Source organism: Staurois parvus, unplaced genomic scaffold (genome assembly GCF_062004578.1).
Source record: "Staurois parvus isolate SC_StPar_1 unplaced genomic scaffold, SC_StPar_1.0 ptg000165l, whole genome shotgun sequence".
NCBI classification, from domain to species: Eukaryota; Metazoa; Chordata; class Amphibia; order Anura; family Ranidae; genus Staurois; species Staurois parvus.
The window spans coordinates 6,580,687-6,596,063 of NW_028317961.1; the positions used below are offsets into that span (position 1 = coordinate 6,580,687).

The following is a 15,377-nucleotide window of genomic DNA, read 5'->3' on the forward strand; positions in this document are numbered from 1 at the left end:
CTACTCCTCCCACTGACACCAATGATGGGGCACTACTCCTCCCACTGACACCAATGATGTGGCACTACTCCTCCCACTGACACCAGTGATGGAGCACTACTCCTCCTACTGACACCAGTGATGGGGCACTACTCCTCCCACTGACACCAGTGATGGGGCACTACTCCCCCCACTGACACCAGTGATGGAGCACTACTCCCCCCACTGACACCAATGATGGGGCACTACTCCCCCCACTGACACCAATGATGGGGCACTACTCCTCCCACTGACACCAATGATGGGGCACTATTCCTCCCACTGACACCAATGATGGAGCACTATTCCTCCCACTGACTCCAACGATGGGGCACTATTCCTCCCACTGACACCAACGATGGGGCACTATTCCTCCCACTGATACCAACGATGGGGCACTATTCCTCCCACTGATACCAACGATGGGGCACTATTCCTCCCACTGACACCAACGATGGGGCACTATTCCTCCCACTGATACCAACGATGGGGCACTATTCCTCCCACTGACACCAACGATGGGGCACTATTCCTCCCACTGACACCAACGATGGGGCACTATTCCTCCCACTGACACCAACGATGGGGCACTATTCCTCCCACTGACACCAACGATGGGGCACTATTCCTCCCACTGACACCAACGATGGGGCACTATTCCTCCCACTGACACCAGTGATGGGGCACTATTCCTCCCACTGACACCAGTGATGGGGCACTATTCCTCCCACTGACACCAGTGATGGGGCACTATTCCTCCCACTGACACCAGTGATGGGGCACTATTCCTCCCACTGACACCAGTGATGGGGCACTATTCATCCCACTGACATCAGTGATGGGGCACTATTCCTCCCACTGATACCAACGATGGGGCACTATGCATCCCACTGACATCAGTGATGGGGCACTATTCCTCCCACTGACACCAGTGATGGGGCACTATTCATCCCACTGACATCAGTGATGGGGCACTATTCCTCCCACTGATACCAACGATGGGGCACTATTCCTCCCACTGATACCAACGATGGGGCACTATTCATCCCACTGACATCAGTGATGGGGCACTACTCCTTCCACTGATACCAATGACATGGCACTACTCCTCCCACTGCAAAATTACAGTTATGAAGTAGCAATGAAAATAATTTTATGGTTGGGGGTCACCACAACATGAGGAACTGTATTAAGGGGTCGCGGCATTAGAAAGGTTGAGAACCACTGCTCTACAGGCACTTGTACCTTGCCATGCTTCCACGGCTGTTTCACTACCAGTGGTCCTTGAGTCAGGGCCATAAGAGAGGCCTCCCTCTACATGTCAGGCTCTGCTATAACATACATGACAGGCCCTATTACACTCTTTAATGCTGTACTCCTACACTTTTCTGTGCATTGCATTGTTTTGTCTGCTACTCTCTGTGCTTTGTTTACATACAATTGATGCCTGCACTCTGTTCACTATGTTGTGTATTTCATAGTCCTGACCAAAGTGTTGCTCCTTGATGAGTAGTTGCAACTTTTTTATTGAAGTTCTTCTTTAACCGCTTAAGGACCACCCTATAGCAGATATACTGCTACAGGGCGGCACCTGTGTGCAGAATCATGCATATATACGTAATTTTGCATTTCCGGTTATGTAATTACCCGCCGGTGCCCAGTGATTACCGAGCATCTCCGATGAGGAGGAAGATTGTTTTGTTTACAAACAATCTTCCTCCCTGTCAGTTCGAGCACACTGCTCGGGATAGCTGTGCACAGTCAGAGATGGACTGACAACTCATGGGGCCCCCGGGCAATAGGGGATCATGGGGCCCCTGTCCTTGCCCAAACTCAAAAAAGCCTATGAAAAAGGTACCATGGGCATCTCATGGGGCCCCATACTGACCCCGGGCCCTCAGGCACTGCCCGAGTTTCCAAATGGTCAGTCCGGCCCTGTGCACAGTACAGCCATCCAAATCAGTGTGCTTACAATGAAGAACACACCCCTCGCCCCCTAGTAAAACACTCCCAGCACACAGTTAACCCTTTGATCGCCCCACATGTTAACCCCTTCATGCCCAGTGCCATTAGTACAGTGTCAGTGCTTTTTGTTAAGCACTGATCACTGTATTGGTGGCACCTATAGGCACCCATGGTGGAGCCACTATCAGCGGTGCCTCCTCTCCACTGCACTGGCCACTGACTGACACAGAGGAGCCAATCACAAAACTGTACTGGAACGGGCTGAAAAAAAGTAAGTATATAGATCTTTTTTACACAGGTTAGTTAGCATAGGTGTTAGGAGGGAGGACGGGACATTTTTAAGACTAATAAGACTTTAGCTGGAATTCCACTTTAAGCCATACTCAATATTCAGCACACTCTAGCCATGCCTGCTTTTCCCCGCAGCACATTCTGTGCCATGTGTCTTCTCCATCCCAAGATGTCCCGCTTTCACAAGTTCAAAAGTTGGGAAGTGTGCACTTTGAATGGGCAAAAGGAGAGATTCTCTATAAGGTGTCCACATGCATTAGATACCATAAGTAGTAATGAATGATTTCAGCATGTTTATTTAACCATGTGTGGCACATTAACAGTCAGGTCAGATCCTATAAACTGAACATTATATGCCAAAAAATTGTTTGGTCAAGTAGGACATTTTTGAACATTCAGTTATTAGTTTATTTTAAAAATGTTATGTGACATAGGGCTGTATATCTGTGAATATTGTATGTGTGTATATGTATAGACCAGAGGAAGCAATACTGTATTCTATGTTTTTGGAGGCATTGACTGCATCCATAAGATCTTATTGATCAGTCCTCTATTATATGACAGATCTTTCTGAAGAGTAAGAAATCTCTGTCAGGTTTTAGTTGCTGTCTGTGTCAATGGTACAAAAAGTGATGGCTGATCCAAAACATTAGTATTGTCATAGGAACAGGATGTAAAAGGAAATCTTTCAGTACATAAACCTGTTCTGGTGACAACTGGTCGAGAGGGGATATTTCCTCACTTTGGAGAGATTTCTTGTTACCTCCTCAGCATGTCTGGGGCATGAAGTAGATGGAAAAATCTCCTTTACAAGAAAAAGACAGATAAAAAAAAAAACTTCCTAAAGTGGTATTAAATCCAAAAAGAAAAATTCATTATATATAGCTTACCAGTTCTTAGAAGTGATGGCTGCACCCGTTTTCTTATTTTTAGGCTTTTTTTCCCTTATTTTAACCTGGTGATCTGGTCAGTAAGTCTGTTGTTTTTCAAAAGAACAAGCTGTCTTGCAGATGTAACAGCTTACAAATTATTGGAAGTGGCTGCATTAGTATTCTTTTTTTAGGCTTTTCCCCCTTATTTTCACCTGGTGATCTGGCCAGTAAGTATACTGTTTTTCAAAAGAACAAGCTGTCTTGCAGATGTAACAGGGTAGAGACAAACCATTTAACATAGACATGGGTGCTTACAATGATCAGCTTTTACTTATTTATGTAAAACCTTTATCCCAAAAGAAAAAAACAAACAAACTGTTGCTGTTACTAATTATAAAGAGTGAGCTGATGGTTGACTTTGATTTGTTAGTGTATCTAAATCTGCTAACCACCTAACACTCCCCTCCCTCCCAGACTGACAATGCTGCTCTGCACAGGGGCTCCTGTGCTCATTCATCCAGAGTGGGGGCACTATAATACAGGAGTGTGCTTCTGGCCAGATATAAAGAGGAAAACAGAGAGAAAGAATCATTAAAAATAAAATTAATTTAGCAGCCACATCTAATGATTGGTAATCTGCAATACATTACATTTTGGTTTGGGGTTTAATATTGCTTTAACTATTCCCTACTCTATCCCAACATAAAGTATTACATACATTTTAAGGCTAAACAAGTTTAGAATTAGAAGCAACACAAATAGATCACACTTTTTCTGTAACTATACAAACAAACATTCTACACCTATAAAACAATTCCAATGCATCTTAAACATTACTGTAAAACTTTTGCAACACAACTTTTGTTGTCTTATCACCTTTTAAACAACTGACATTTCCTAATAATGATCAATTAGTTTATCATTATTTTGCCATTGATGATTACACTCATAATTAATAATCATTGCAATCATTATTCTGTAATTAGTATTCATAGGAACTCTAAACTTATGTAGAATAATGTATCAGTTAATAAATACTGTTGATTATTAATGTTTATTGACATATCCATTTGAAAATAGTATTGATTCATTTATATACATTTTTTTATATTTATTCACACCATTTTCTTATCTATATACTGACCTATTGGTCCATTAGTTATAACATACATTAAAGCAACAATTCATTGAAAATTAAATCTTATATCATTTAATTTTATTGGAGTACATGCTCATTTTGTGAGTGAAATTCATCAGTTAAAAAGATGTTCAGGCAAAAGTGAAACAGTTTAGAATTCTTACATATCTATGCCAGTTCTGAATATCATGACAAAACTCTAGCATTTGGACACCTATTATATTAGTTAAACAAAGACTTTAGCAGTACAGAAAATTACCAAAAAAGGAATTGTGCATGTTTACTGCATACCTGGAAATAGGGCTTTCCTCTATAAACCCCTCCAATAACTATATCGGATGATGCCATGGCTCCATTTGGTGAAAATCCAAATCCAACATAGCCCAAAGTTTCCACTTGAAGCAGGAAGGTAATGGTGCCGTCCTTGTGGGTCCAACTTATTTTATATTTACCCTGGGCATCCAGAACAGCACTATGACTATATGCCAGCAGATCCATGTTCACTGATGTAACAAATAGCAGCAGCAGTAGAATTGAGTATATATGCATCTTCATGTAAGGTTTCCTCTCTGTTAGGCAGGATAAGAGGTTTGTAATATTTTACCATTCAACTCCTTCCCATTCACTATATTACTTAATGCTCTCTGCCTTAGCTTAGTAATGTGTCCGCTGAAGATTTCAGGAACAGAGTGCTGTGAGCTTGTACTGTTTGTCCCTATCAGAAAGAAATAAACATAGTTAAAGCTCTAGCCCTTCAATTATGTTCCCTACTAGCCTGGGGCAATGCTGTCTTGATGTATAGTGCTATTGGCATGCTGTTACAAGTGGGTACTCGTCTTTGTGTGAGAGAGAAGTTCCCTTTTGTATTACTGCTCTGTGCCAAAAATAAAGAAACCTTTAGAGCTGCAGAAGCATAAGCTTTTGGTATATCTATAGGACATTTTACCCCCTCTCGTGGTGAGATGAAAACCTGCATATGAATTTTCGAAAATCACACGCTTTGAAGCTTTGACACTACTAGCAGGACAAAAAAATAAATTATATATATATATATATATATATATAAAAATATATATTGCTCAACATATATATATATATATATATATATCGCTTAAGAAAATTAAAAGAGCACTCTGAAAACACATCAGATCTCAATGGGGAAAAATATCATGCTGGATATCTATACTGATATGGACTGGGTAATGTGTTAGGAAAGTAAGGATGCCCCATCGTTTGATGGAAATGAAAATTCTTAACCTACAGAGGATTTAATTCAAAGACACCCCAAAAATCAAAGTTAAAAAATGATGCAGCAGGCTAGTCCATTTTGCTGAAATTTCATTGCAGCAACCCAAAACAAAATGGTACTCAGTAGTTTGTATGGCCTCTGTGTGCTTGGATACATGCCTGGCAATGTCAGGGTATGCTCCTAATGAGACGACGGTTGGTGTGAAATTTCCTCCCAGATCTAGACCAGGGCATCACTGAGCTCCTGGACAGTTTGAGGTGCAACCTGGTGGAATTGGATGAACTGAAACATGATATCCCGGAGGTGTTCTATTGGATTTAGGTCAGGTGAGTGTGGCAGTAATTCAATGGTATCAATTCCTTCATCCTCCAGGAACTGCCTGCATACTCTCAACACATGAGGCCAGGCATTGTCGAGCACCAGGAAGGACCCAAGACCCACTGCACCAGCATAGGGTCTGACAATGGGTCCAAGGATTTCATCCCCATACCTAATGCAGTCAGGGTGCCATTGTCTAGCCTGTAGAGAACTGTGCGTCCCTCCATGGATATGTCTCCCCAGACCATCACTGACCCACCACCAAAATGGTCATGCTGAACCATGTTACAGGCAGCATAATGTTGTCCACGGCTTCTCCAGACCCTTTCATGTCTGTCACATGTGCTCAGACTGAACCTGCTCTCATCTGTGAAAAGCACAGGACGCCAGTGGAGGACCTGCCAATTCTGGTGTTCAATAGCAAATACCAGGCAGTGAGCACAAGGGCCATTAGAGGACATCGGGCCCTCAGGCCATCCTCATGAAGTCTGTTTCTGATTGTTTTTTCAGAGACATTCACACCAGTGACCTGCTGGAGGTCATTTTGTAGGGCTCTGGCAGTACTTCTCCTTTTTCCTCCTTGCACAAAGGAGCAGATACCGGTCCTGCTGATGAGTTAAGGACCTGTCTCAAATGCCCCTAAAGTAACTGTCTGTTTCCTGGAATCTCCTCTATGCTCTTGAGACTGTGCTGGGAGATAAAGCAAACCTTCTGGCAATGGCAAGCATTGATGTGCTGCCTGTGTAACCTCTGTAGGGTGCAGGTATCACCTCATGCTACCAGTAGTGACAGTGACCCTAGACAAATGCAAAACTAGTGAAAACCAGTCAGAAAAGATGAGTAGGGAAAAAATGTCAGTGGCCTCCACCTGTAAAACCATTTCTGTTTTGGGAGTTGTCTCATTGTTGCCCATCTAGTGCACTTGTTGTTAATTTCATTAACACCAAAACAGCTGAAACTGATTAACAACCCCCTCTGCTACTTAACTGACCAGATCAATATTCCAGTAGTTTAATTTACTTTATACTATACTCTGATTAAAAAGTGTTCCTTTATTTTTTAATATACAGTATATATAGTGCTCAGCATAAATGAGTACACCCCTTTTGAAAAGTAAGATTTTAATCAATATCTAAATGAACACAAGAAAAAATAAAACATTTTTGACAAAACTGAGTTTTATAAAACTTTTGTTTAGCTCATTACATAAAGGTAAGGTTAATAATATAACTAAGATTACAAAATCTTCAGTTTTACTCAAATGAGTTGCTGCAAAAATGAATACACCCCACAGCAAAAACTACTACATCTAGTATTTTGTATAACCTCCATGATTTGTATGGACAACACCAAGTCGTCCAGGCATGGAATGAACAAGTTGGCGACATATTGCAACATCTCTCTTTTTCCATTCTTTAAGAATGGCCTCTTTTAGAGCCTGGATGCTGGATGGAGAGTGATGCTCAACTTTTCTCTTCAGAATTCCCCATAGGTGCTCGATTGGGTTCAGATCAGGAGACATACTTGGCCACTGAATCACTTTCACCCTCTTCTTCAGAAATGCAACAGTGGCCTTAGATGTGTGTTTTGGATCATTGTTATGTTGGAAAAGTGCAAGATGACCAAGGGCACGGAGTGATGGTAGCATCTTCTCTTTCACTATAGAGCAGTCCATCTGTGAATTCATGAAACCGTCAATGAAATGCAGCTCAACATCAGCAGCACTCATGCAGCCCCAAAGGACATTGCCACCACCATGTTTCACATGCATTTTTCTTTGTACTCCTCACCTTTGCGATGTCATACAGTTTTGAAGCCATCAGTTCAAAAAACATTTATCTTGGTCTAATCACTCAAGAGTACAGAGTCCCAGTAGTTTTCCTCTTTTTCAGCATGGGCCTTGACAAATTCTAGGCTTTTTTGTGTATGGGCTTTAGGAGAGGCTTCATGGATGACACCCATGCATACCATTCCTCTGCAGTGTACGCAGTATTGTGTCAAGGGAAACAATCACCACAGTTTGGCTTTCTAACTCTTTAGCTAACTGTAATGAATTTGCATGGTGATTTTCTTCAACCCTTCTCATCAGAAGACGCTACTGTTGAGGTGTTATCTTCTGTGGATGGCCTGGACAACTCTGTGAGATGGTTGCAGTTCCATTTTTGTTACATTTTTGTATCACTTTTGCTACAGTATTCTGACTGATAAATAAAGCTTTACTAATCTTCTTGCAGCCTTCACCTTTCTTGTGTAAAGAAATTATTTTCTTTTTCAGGCCTTGTGACATTTCTCTTCCATGCCGTGCCATTGCTGACAGCATGAAATGGGAAGGGGTTTTCTTTTTTAAGTAACGCCCTTTAATGAACCAAAGATAACTTGCTGGGATGTAAAAAAGGCTTGATCTTCATGAAGAGGCATTTCCTGTCCCATTTTGTCTGGGGACCATAGATGTTAATCAGGCGCAGGTCCCGCCCCCCCTGGAGACGTCTAAGACTATGCATCTCCCCATTTCTACCTCAATAATCTGCCAACAGGTTACCATGTTGGAAAAAAGTACCGCAACTCCAGTGTAAGGCTCGGCCGCAAGAGACTAGAAGGAGGGGCCATGCCTCCACTCCTTTTTCGCCATATGAATATCTGCCAAACTTATCAACCTGGTCTCTTGCAAAAAGAAAATATCAGCATAAAACCTCCTGAGCAAAAATAAGGCCATGTTACGAGCATTTACTGACTTTATGCTGGCGGCATTAATGGTCGCCACCTTCAAAGGAGTAGGAACCGCCATCAGGATGATTGAGGTATGCATTCCTTAGCCTGCTTACCCCTCTCCCTACTTGGAGACCCTGCATGCTTCAGTGTCCTCTGTGATTCCTCCTCCATGGAAACCACTGACTCATCACCCGAAGAACCCTCATCCTCCACCTCAGATAAATGTGTTAGACACCTCCACCCTTCCAAGTTCAGGTACAGGCAAATCCTTCTTCCTCTTCTTCTTCCCAGACTTTCTTTTTGCCTCCAACCACTCCATGTCATCATTTGACAACCCAGACTGCAAAGCCCCCTCCTCTTCCCTTCCACCATCACCCACCACATCATCCACCCCCTCTCTCTCCACTACTACAGCGGGCCCCCAACTTTCACCCCAGCACCCCCACCATCATCCACTCCAATCCCCACCACCTCACGCCCTCCGATCCTCAGACGCCAGGGAGCGGGGGTCGGTGCAACCATACACTCTGGTAAAGCTCCCTCCACAGCCCCCACTACATTCACTGACATTGACTCAGGGGGGCACAACACAAGGAGATGACACATTAGATGAATCATCAGGTATTGAGACCACTGAGACAACAGAAACAGAGACATTGGAGACCCCTGGCACAGGCCCCCTCTCCTCTGCCTCCTCCATGTCCAGATGAAAAAACTCTTCCACCAAAGCTGACTGGTTATGCATGGCCTCAGGCACTGGCTGTACGAATGGCCGACCTTATCACAAAGATTGCACCTGATGATATTGCAATCCTTAGCCAGATGCCCCAGGTCCTGACATAGAGAACACTTCATCTCTGGACATGAGGAGGTGAAATGACCCCAAAACCACACTTATTACAGAGCTTGGGCTGTCCAGGGTAGAACATGACAATCCTATCCTTCCCAATGAAGGCTGAGGAGGGCAGATGCTGGACCACATTCCCACACACATACAACCTCATCTGCACCAAACGGTCCATATCCCCCTCTCATCCACAATCTTCTTCAGAGGGCTCTGTAGCTCCAAAAATCTCTTCAGCCAGACAGCCTAGTCAGCAGAAGGGATCAATTAATTCCCTACTAGGATGGTGACATTTTTAACCAGAGGTTGGCATGAGACAAGCCTTGGGAAGAGCCCCTTCTACTGCTGCAGACCCCTACACACATGCTCATACTTCTCCCAGAAAATATCAAGAGACTCGGGGCGCACAAAGGATAGGTCATACTCATAGCATCCCTCCGGCCTGATCAAAGCAAAGATGTCATCAGCCTTAAAACCCATTGCCAAAATCTTGTCCACCACCAACCTCCTGACCAGGGGAGCATCCCCACCCTCTGACCTGAGCTGCACCACATTCCGCCGCCTGAAAGATAGGGGTGCAGATGGCAAACTTGCAGCAGACCTCCCCCCAGAGCTGACAGCCTGATGTGACCCCCTCCTCTCAACCAGAGCCCCAGCATAGGTTTCATTTTCAGCATGAGACGTACCAGACCTTAAAGCTGCACCCTGCCCATTGGTTGCAGGAGCCTCAGAGCCCCGCTCTGCAAATTACCATCAGAGACAGCAGCAATCACTCCATCCACCAGCACGCATGCATTCCCCTTTCCAGAATTGCAAGAACTTTTATCATTCACATTTTTCCTTTCACTTGTGGCACTACTGCTCCCAGAAGACCCACTCACACCAGATGCTCCTGTCTCCCCCTACTCTGACATACTCCTCTTAGGCAACAGCCTTCCACTCCTGGTCACTCTCCCCTGGGTTTCAGCAACACCTTTCACAGCGCAGCTGACATTTTTCAGCTCCTCATTAGGTGGAATGGCGCCAAATTATGGTACTTAAAATCTCCATAGGTGACACTTTAACCACCTCCCGTCCAGCCGTTGTATATAAACGGCCGGACGGTGACAGTGCAGGGTCAGGTGGCCGTTTATAAACAGTCTCCCCAGCCCCTGCTTGTGCACGCAGCACCGCGATCTTCATCACCCCCCACAAGTAGTACAGTGTCACTATGATGACACTGTACTGCTAGGGTGACAGTATGTAAAAAAAACCAAAAACAAATAATATAAAAAAATTAAATAAAAACGTAAAAAAATTAAAAAATGTTTAAAAATTAAAATTTTTGGTTATAAACTAATTTGGGTTATTTTTTTTTTAATAAAAAGATAATGGAATAAATTTTGGCCAAGTTTATGATGAAATATTATTTATTTGCAAAATTTTTTCAAAATTTTTGGACTTTTTCATTTACAAAGCAAAAAAAATAAAAAATCCCAGTGGTGAATAAATACCACCAAAATAAAGCTTTACATGCCTCAAAAAATACTAAAAAATTCATAAGGGTACAGTGTTGCATGACCGCGCAATTTTCATTCAAAGTGTGATAGCGCTGAAAGCTGAAAATTGGCCTGGACAGGAAGAGGGTAAAAGTGTCTGGACTTGAAGTGGTTAAAAGCACAGGTTACTAGTTACACAAGAGGTCTGTTGCTATAATTATTGCTGTCTTTCTGACATTCACGGTGATAACTCACATGTGCGGTGCGACCGCCGTTTAAATACTGACAAGGGACCTAAGTGTGCATTCGCCTTTGGGTGCTTTAATTTTATTCATTATTATTTATTCTATTTGAATTCGCCCCGAAATCCATACCAGACCCCTATCCGAGCATGCAGGTCAGGAAAGGGGGGGCCATATGCCTTCAACATGGGGGAGGTGCTTTGAGGTAAGGGGAGCTCCCCCCCAAAGCACCTTGTCCTCATGTTGATGGGGACAAGGGCCTCTTCCCCACAACCCTGGGCTGTGGTTTTGGGGGTCTGCAGGTGGGGGGCTTATCGTAATCTGGAAGCCCCCTTTAGCAAGGGGACCCCCAGATCACAGCCCCCCCTCTCGTGAATGAGTATGGGGTACATGGTACCACTACCCATTCACAAAAAAGAGCTGTAGTGTGAAAAAAGACAGGAGTCATTCTTTGACGAGTCCTTTAATAAAAGAATGTCATACAGTAATGTTTGTGGAACCACCTCAAACCAAACCTAGGTATGTTCAGCTCATCTCTAGTGATGATATATGCGAAGATCTGAAATCTTCTGAAATACATTAAGTTATAATTTTATGTCATTCAAAGGTACAAATTACATGAAATATACACTGTAAAAGTTTGACAGAATAAATAGATGTTTTAAAAACTCAAAATCCCTTGGCAGTATTTGTTTTCTGACATTTCAGTGGCAATTGCTCTGTGGAATCATCTGGACCCTTGATAACTGTCAAGAGGATAGGTAACCATAATGAGACCCACAGGAGTCCTTTTAGTGTTGGCAATGTGGTCTTGTGAAATAAACTGTGAAAAGCTTCAAGTCTCTCTTCTAACACGTTAAATTGAGGTGTTAATTGTTGTTCAAGTGTATGGTACATTCTTTGTATAACAGGTCATTAGTATAATTAGTAGTATCTGCAGATGGTAGCTTTTAAATCATCTTTTATCCAGTTTTTATTATAGTCAATGTGAAGCGTAAAGTTGGTTAAGAATATACAGCCAGATTGCAAAAGTGGGTTCCATTTTTAATGACATGACAAAGAAAACCTTTATTTACTCACATCCTGTAGAAAGTGCTGAGTGATGTTTATTATTTTTAGTATAAATTAGTTAATAAATGTAATTAAAAAATATTTTTATGGTAGCATCAAGTAAAATAAAAAAAAGAGTACTACCTTCATGTATAAAATGAGCTAGGCATGATTAAAATCTAAACTTTGTGGATATTTTGTATTGAGTTATTTTACTCTACTACTATGCAATGATTTAGTTATTGATTTTAGTGTGCTGAAATTAAGGATGAGGTTTGGGTTTGAGGGGAATCCTGCAGGTACAGGATGCAAGAACCAGCAAAGTTTTGTGCAGAGTGCCCTGGGTTTGGGTGACAAGGTAGTCACCATTAATGATTACATTTGATTCATATGTTGTTATTTGTAGTTATTAGAAATGAGATTCACATTTCAGTCAATGTAGAGTACTTGTTTGCAGTTCAGGGAAATGCCCAACTAATGAGTTCCTTCACCACTGATCCAACAATCACGTACTTTGAACTGTGGTAAGGTAGCATAGTATGGCTGATAATGGGGTATGCAAATGTGCCAGCCCAATCCCTATAAAAGTCAGCTTTTTGTAAGAATGTGTTGGAATTGGACTAGATAGGAACAGAGTGATTTCAAGGAGAGACAGTTACTGCTGTAGTACAGTCCTACATACAGTGCACATCCATACAGTGTTACTGTATATATAGTGCTATATTTTGCCACTGCTATATTATGGTGATTTTCATTGTGGTAGGCTACAAAGAATGGAGAGTATCCTCTCCTCCACCCATTGTGATGGATTACATATTTTTGCTGTTCACCTTTCCACATAATAGGTTCACATGAATGCCTTGCCTGCCAGATGTCCTCATTCTGGTGGTGTAGTGGTCCTAGTTAGGTATCTTGACTTCCATGATCTCCTTCAGCAGGCCAGAAGAGTGTGCAGCCACTTCAGGAGGTTATATCCATCCAGTGCATGACTAGCTGAAAATCAGCAACAACACAAGCTGTCTGCCAATAGCCTAATTTGCAATATGCCCCTACACTGGAACTCAACCTTGGCCATGCTGCAACAGCTGCACTTGTCCCAGTGGGTCATCAGTACAGTATTTGTGTGAGCACAGGACATGGTTCTTGGGTTTGGGGCTTTTTATCAAAATGCCAGTCCCTCCTGATACAGGTGCATGAATACCATATTGCCACCAGTCAAAAAGGGGACCAAAATGGTGAGCCACAGTGAGGTGAGTATCAGCAAAACAATCCCTACGGTGTTCCTGTTGGAAAAAATACTGCCTGGTGTAATAAAGCATAGGACATTGGAGGCACAGCGGCAGGAAGAAAAGGAGGACTTTCTGGTCCCCCTTTTTCCTTTCACAACTGACTCCATTCCTGTAAGGCACCAATGGGCAGAGGAAAACCAAAAGGATGAGGGGAAGGTTTGTGTGCAAATGGTGAAAAGGACATGGGGCAGGCTTCCAGAAGTATGTGTCATCCTTCTCTAACCCTGGTAGTTTTACATGGGTGGGGTAAGATCATTGGGGACAATGTTGTCCTTAGCAACAATGTCGACTCGGGTTCCTCTGATGACAGAAATTTGTGGTGGATGAGTTCATTCATTCTGCAGTGCTTACCCAAGGACCCCAGGATTCTGACCAATTAGGAGAAACACCATCATAAGAGGAGAATGCCCCTTTTACTTTCCCAGAGTTCAGGCTTCACTGATTGATTAGAACTATTAAACAATGCACAACAAACAAAAACTGATTCCTTTTTGTAGTAGGTTAAATTTTATGGACACGATCAATCCAAATATGATAAAAAACAATACATTTTTAACTTTATTTTTAACCTTATTTTTGCATAGTTATATTATTCATACATTAATGATCCCCATGGGGATTCAAGAGTCAGCTGCCCTTCAGTGATGTCCTATCGTCTGTTGGAGAGTGACAAGAGCCAGCTTGAGCACCACCAGGCAAAAGTGGAAAAGAGCAAATTGGAGGCACCCCAAATCCTTTCTAGACATATATCTCTTCCCCTAGCAAAGCATCATGTTCTCATGTTGATTAGGACAAGGGTTCCTTCCTGACCCATTGTTTGTGTGGGTCTGCAGACAGAGGGCTTATCAGAATCTGGAAGCCCACTTTAAAAATAAGGGGCCCCAGATACTTCCCATCAATTACATACTGTAGCACCCTTACTCTTTCACAAAAAATGTACAATATACAAACACACACATTCTAACAAATTCTTTATTTAAAAAAAAAATCCCCCAAAATGTCCCACAATGTAAATCTATCAAGAATCATGCCGCCCAGTGACATAGATCCACATCAAGTTTTTATTTCTTAATAAAGGACTTACTCATTCACATTCAGGGAGTAGTTTCTGGGGTCCCCCATATTGTCATGATTTGGAGTCAGGCTCAGAGACCAGTATCTATAGCTGTAGCGAGGCACCCACTGACCAAATGGATAAGTACAGAAGCAGGTCACTCTGGTGGATGACACGGGCTCACTTAAGGTACAAAGTCTAAGTACTAACCAGTGTTTACCAGAGCTCCTAGTGGTGGAGCTCGGGTTTTCTGCGTGTTAGTACCAGGTTGCAGCCCTCAGGATCACCGCACCAGGAGGTGAGCAAGCCAGGGTCCAGTAGCAGATACAGCAGATATAAGCATAGTCAGTGAACACACCAATGGTAGGTAGCATTTGATTGCAAGCTGGGATTAAGCAGAAGCGTAGTTGAGGAACAAGCCAAGGGTCGTAACGAGTGGTAGGGAAGATACGGATTGCAGCAGGACTAGACAGAGCGAGATATTGGCTGGAGGGAACACAAAAAAAGTGCATTTATTATTTCTTGTGTGAGGAACCTCTAAAGCATTGTACCAGTGATCAGCAAATCACTGATGCCATGCAGGTCTCCTGCAGATTGTCAATGTACACCCCTTACAAGCAGAGCAAGCACATACTTCTGTCAGGAAGAATTAATGAACTACCACAGTGCTCACAGAATCATGGTAGTTCAATGAGGACTACAAGATGACAGCCACTAATGCTGTCGGGACCTGTGGTCCATTCAAACACAGAGGACTGTGAATGAATTATGGGGCCATGTGGGCAGAGCCCCGCATGGTCATGCTGTTTTTGCAAAGTGACAGCTAGTACGAGGAACTTCTTCCCGTATTTCTGTCATGG

The 15,377-nt window shown here is 42.8% G+C and overlaps 1 protein-coding gene across 1 annotated transcript in view; it reads right to left on the reverse strand.

Moving 5' to 3' along the window:
* The window catches only part of MOXD1 (monooxygenase DBH like 1), a 152,901-nt gene extending 147,746 nt beyond the window's left edge, over positions 1-5,155 (reverse strand). The window contains exon 1 of the mRNA XM_089676177.1: positions 4,576-5,155. Coding sequence (XP_089532303.1) covers positions 4,576-4,839 — 264 coding nt within the window. The 5' untranslated portion in view covers positions 4,840-5,155. The remainder of the gene's footprint in view (positions 1-4,575) is intronic.
* Positions 5,156-15,377: the final 10,222 nt, after the last annotated feature.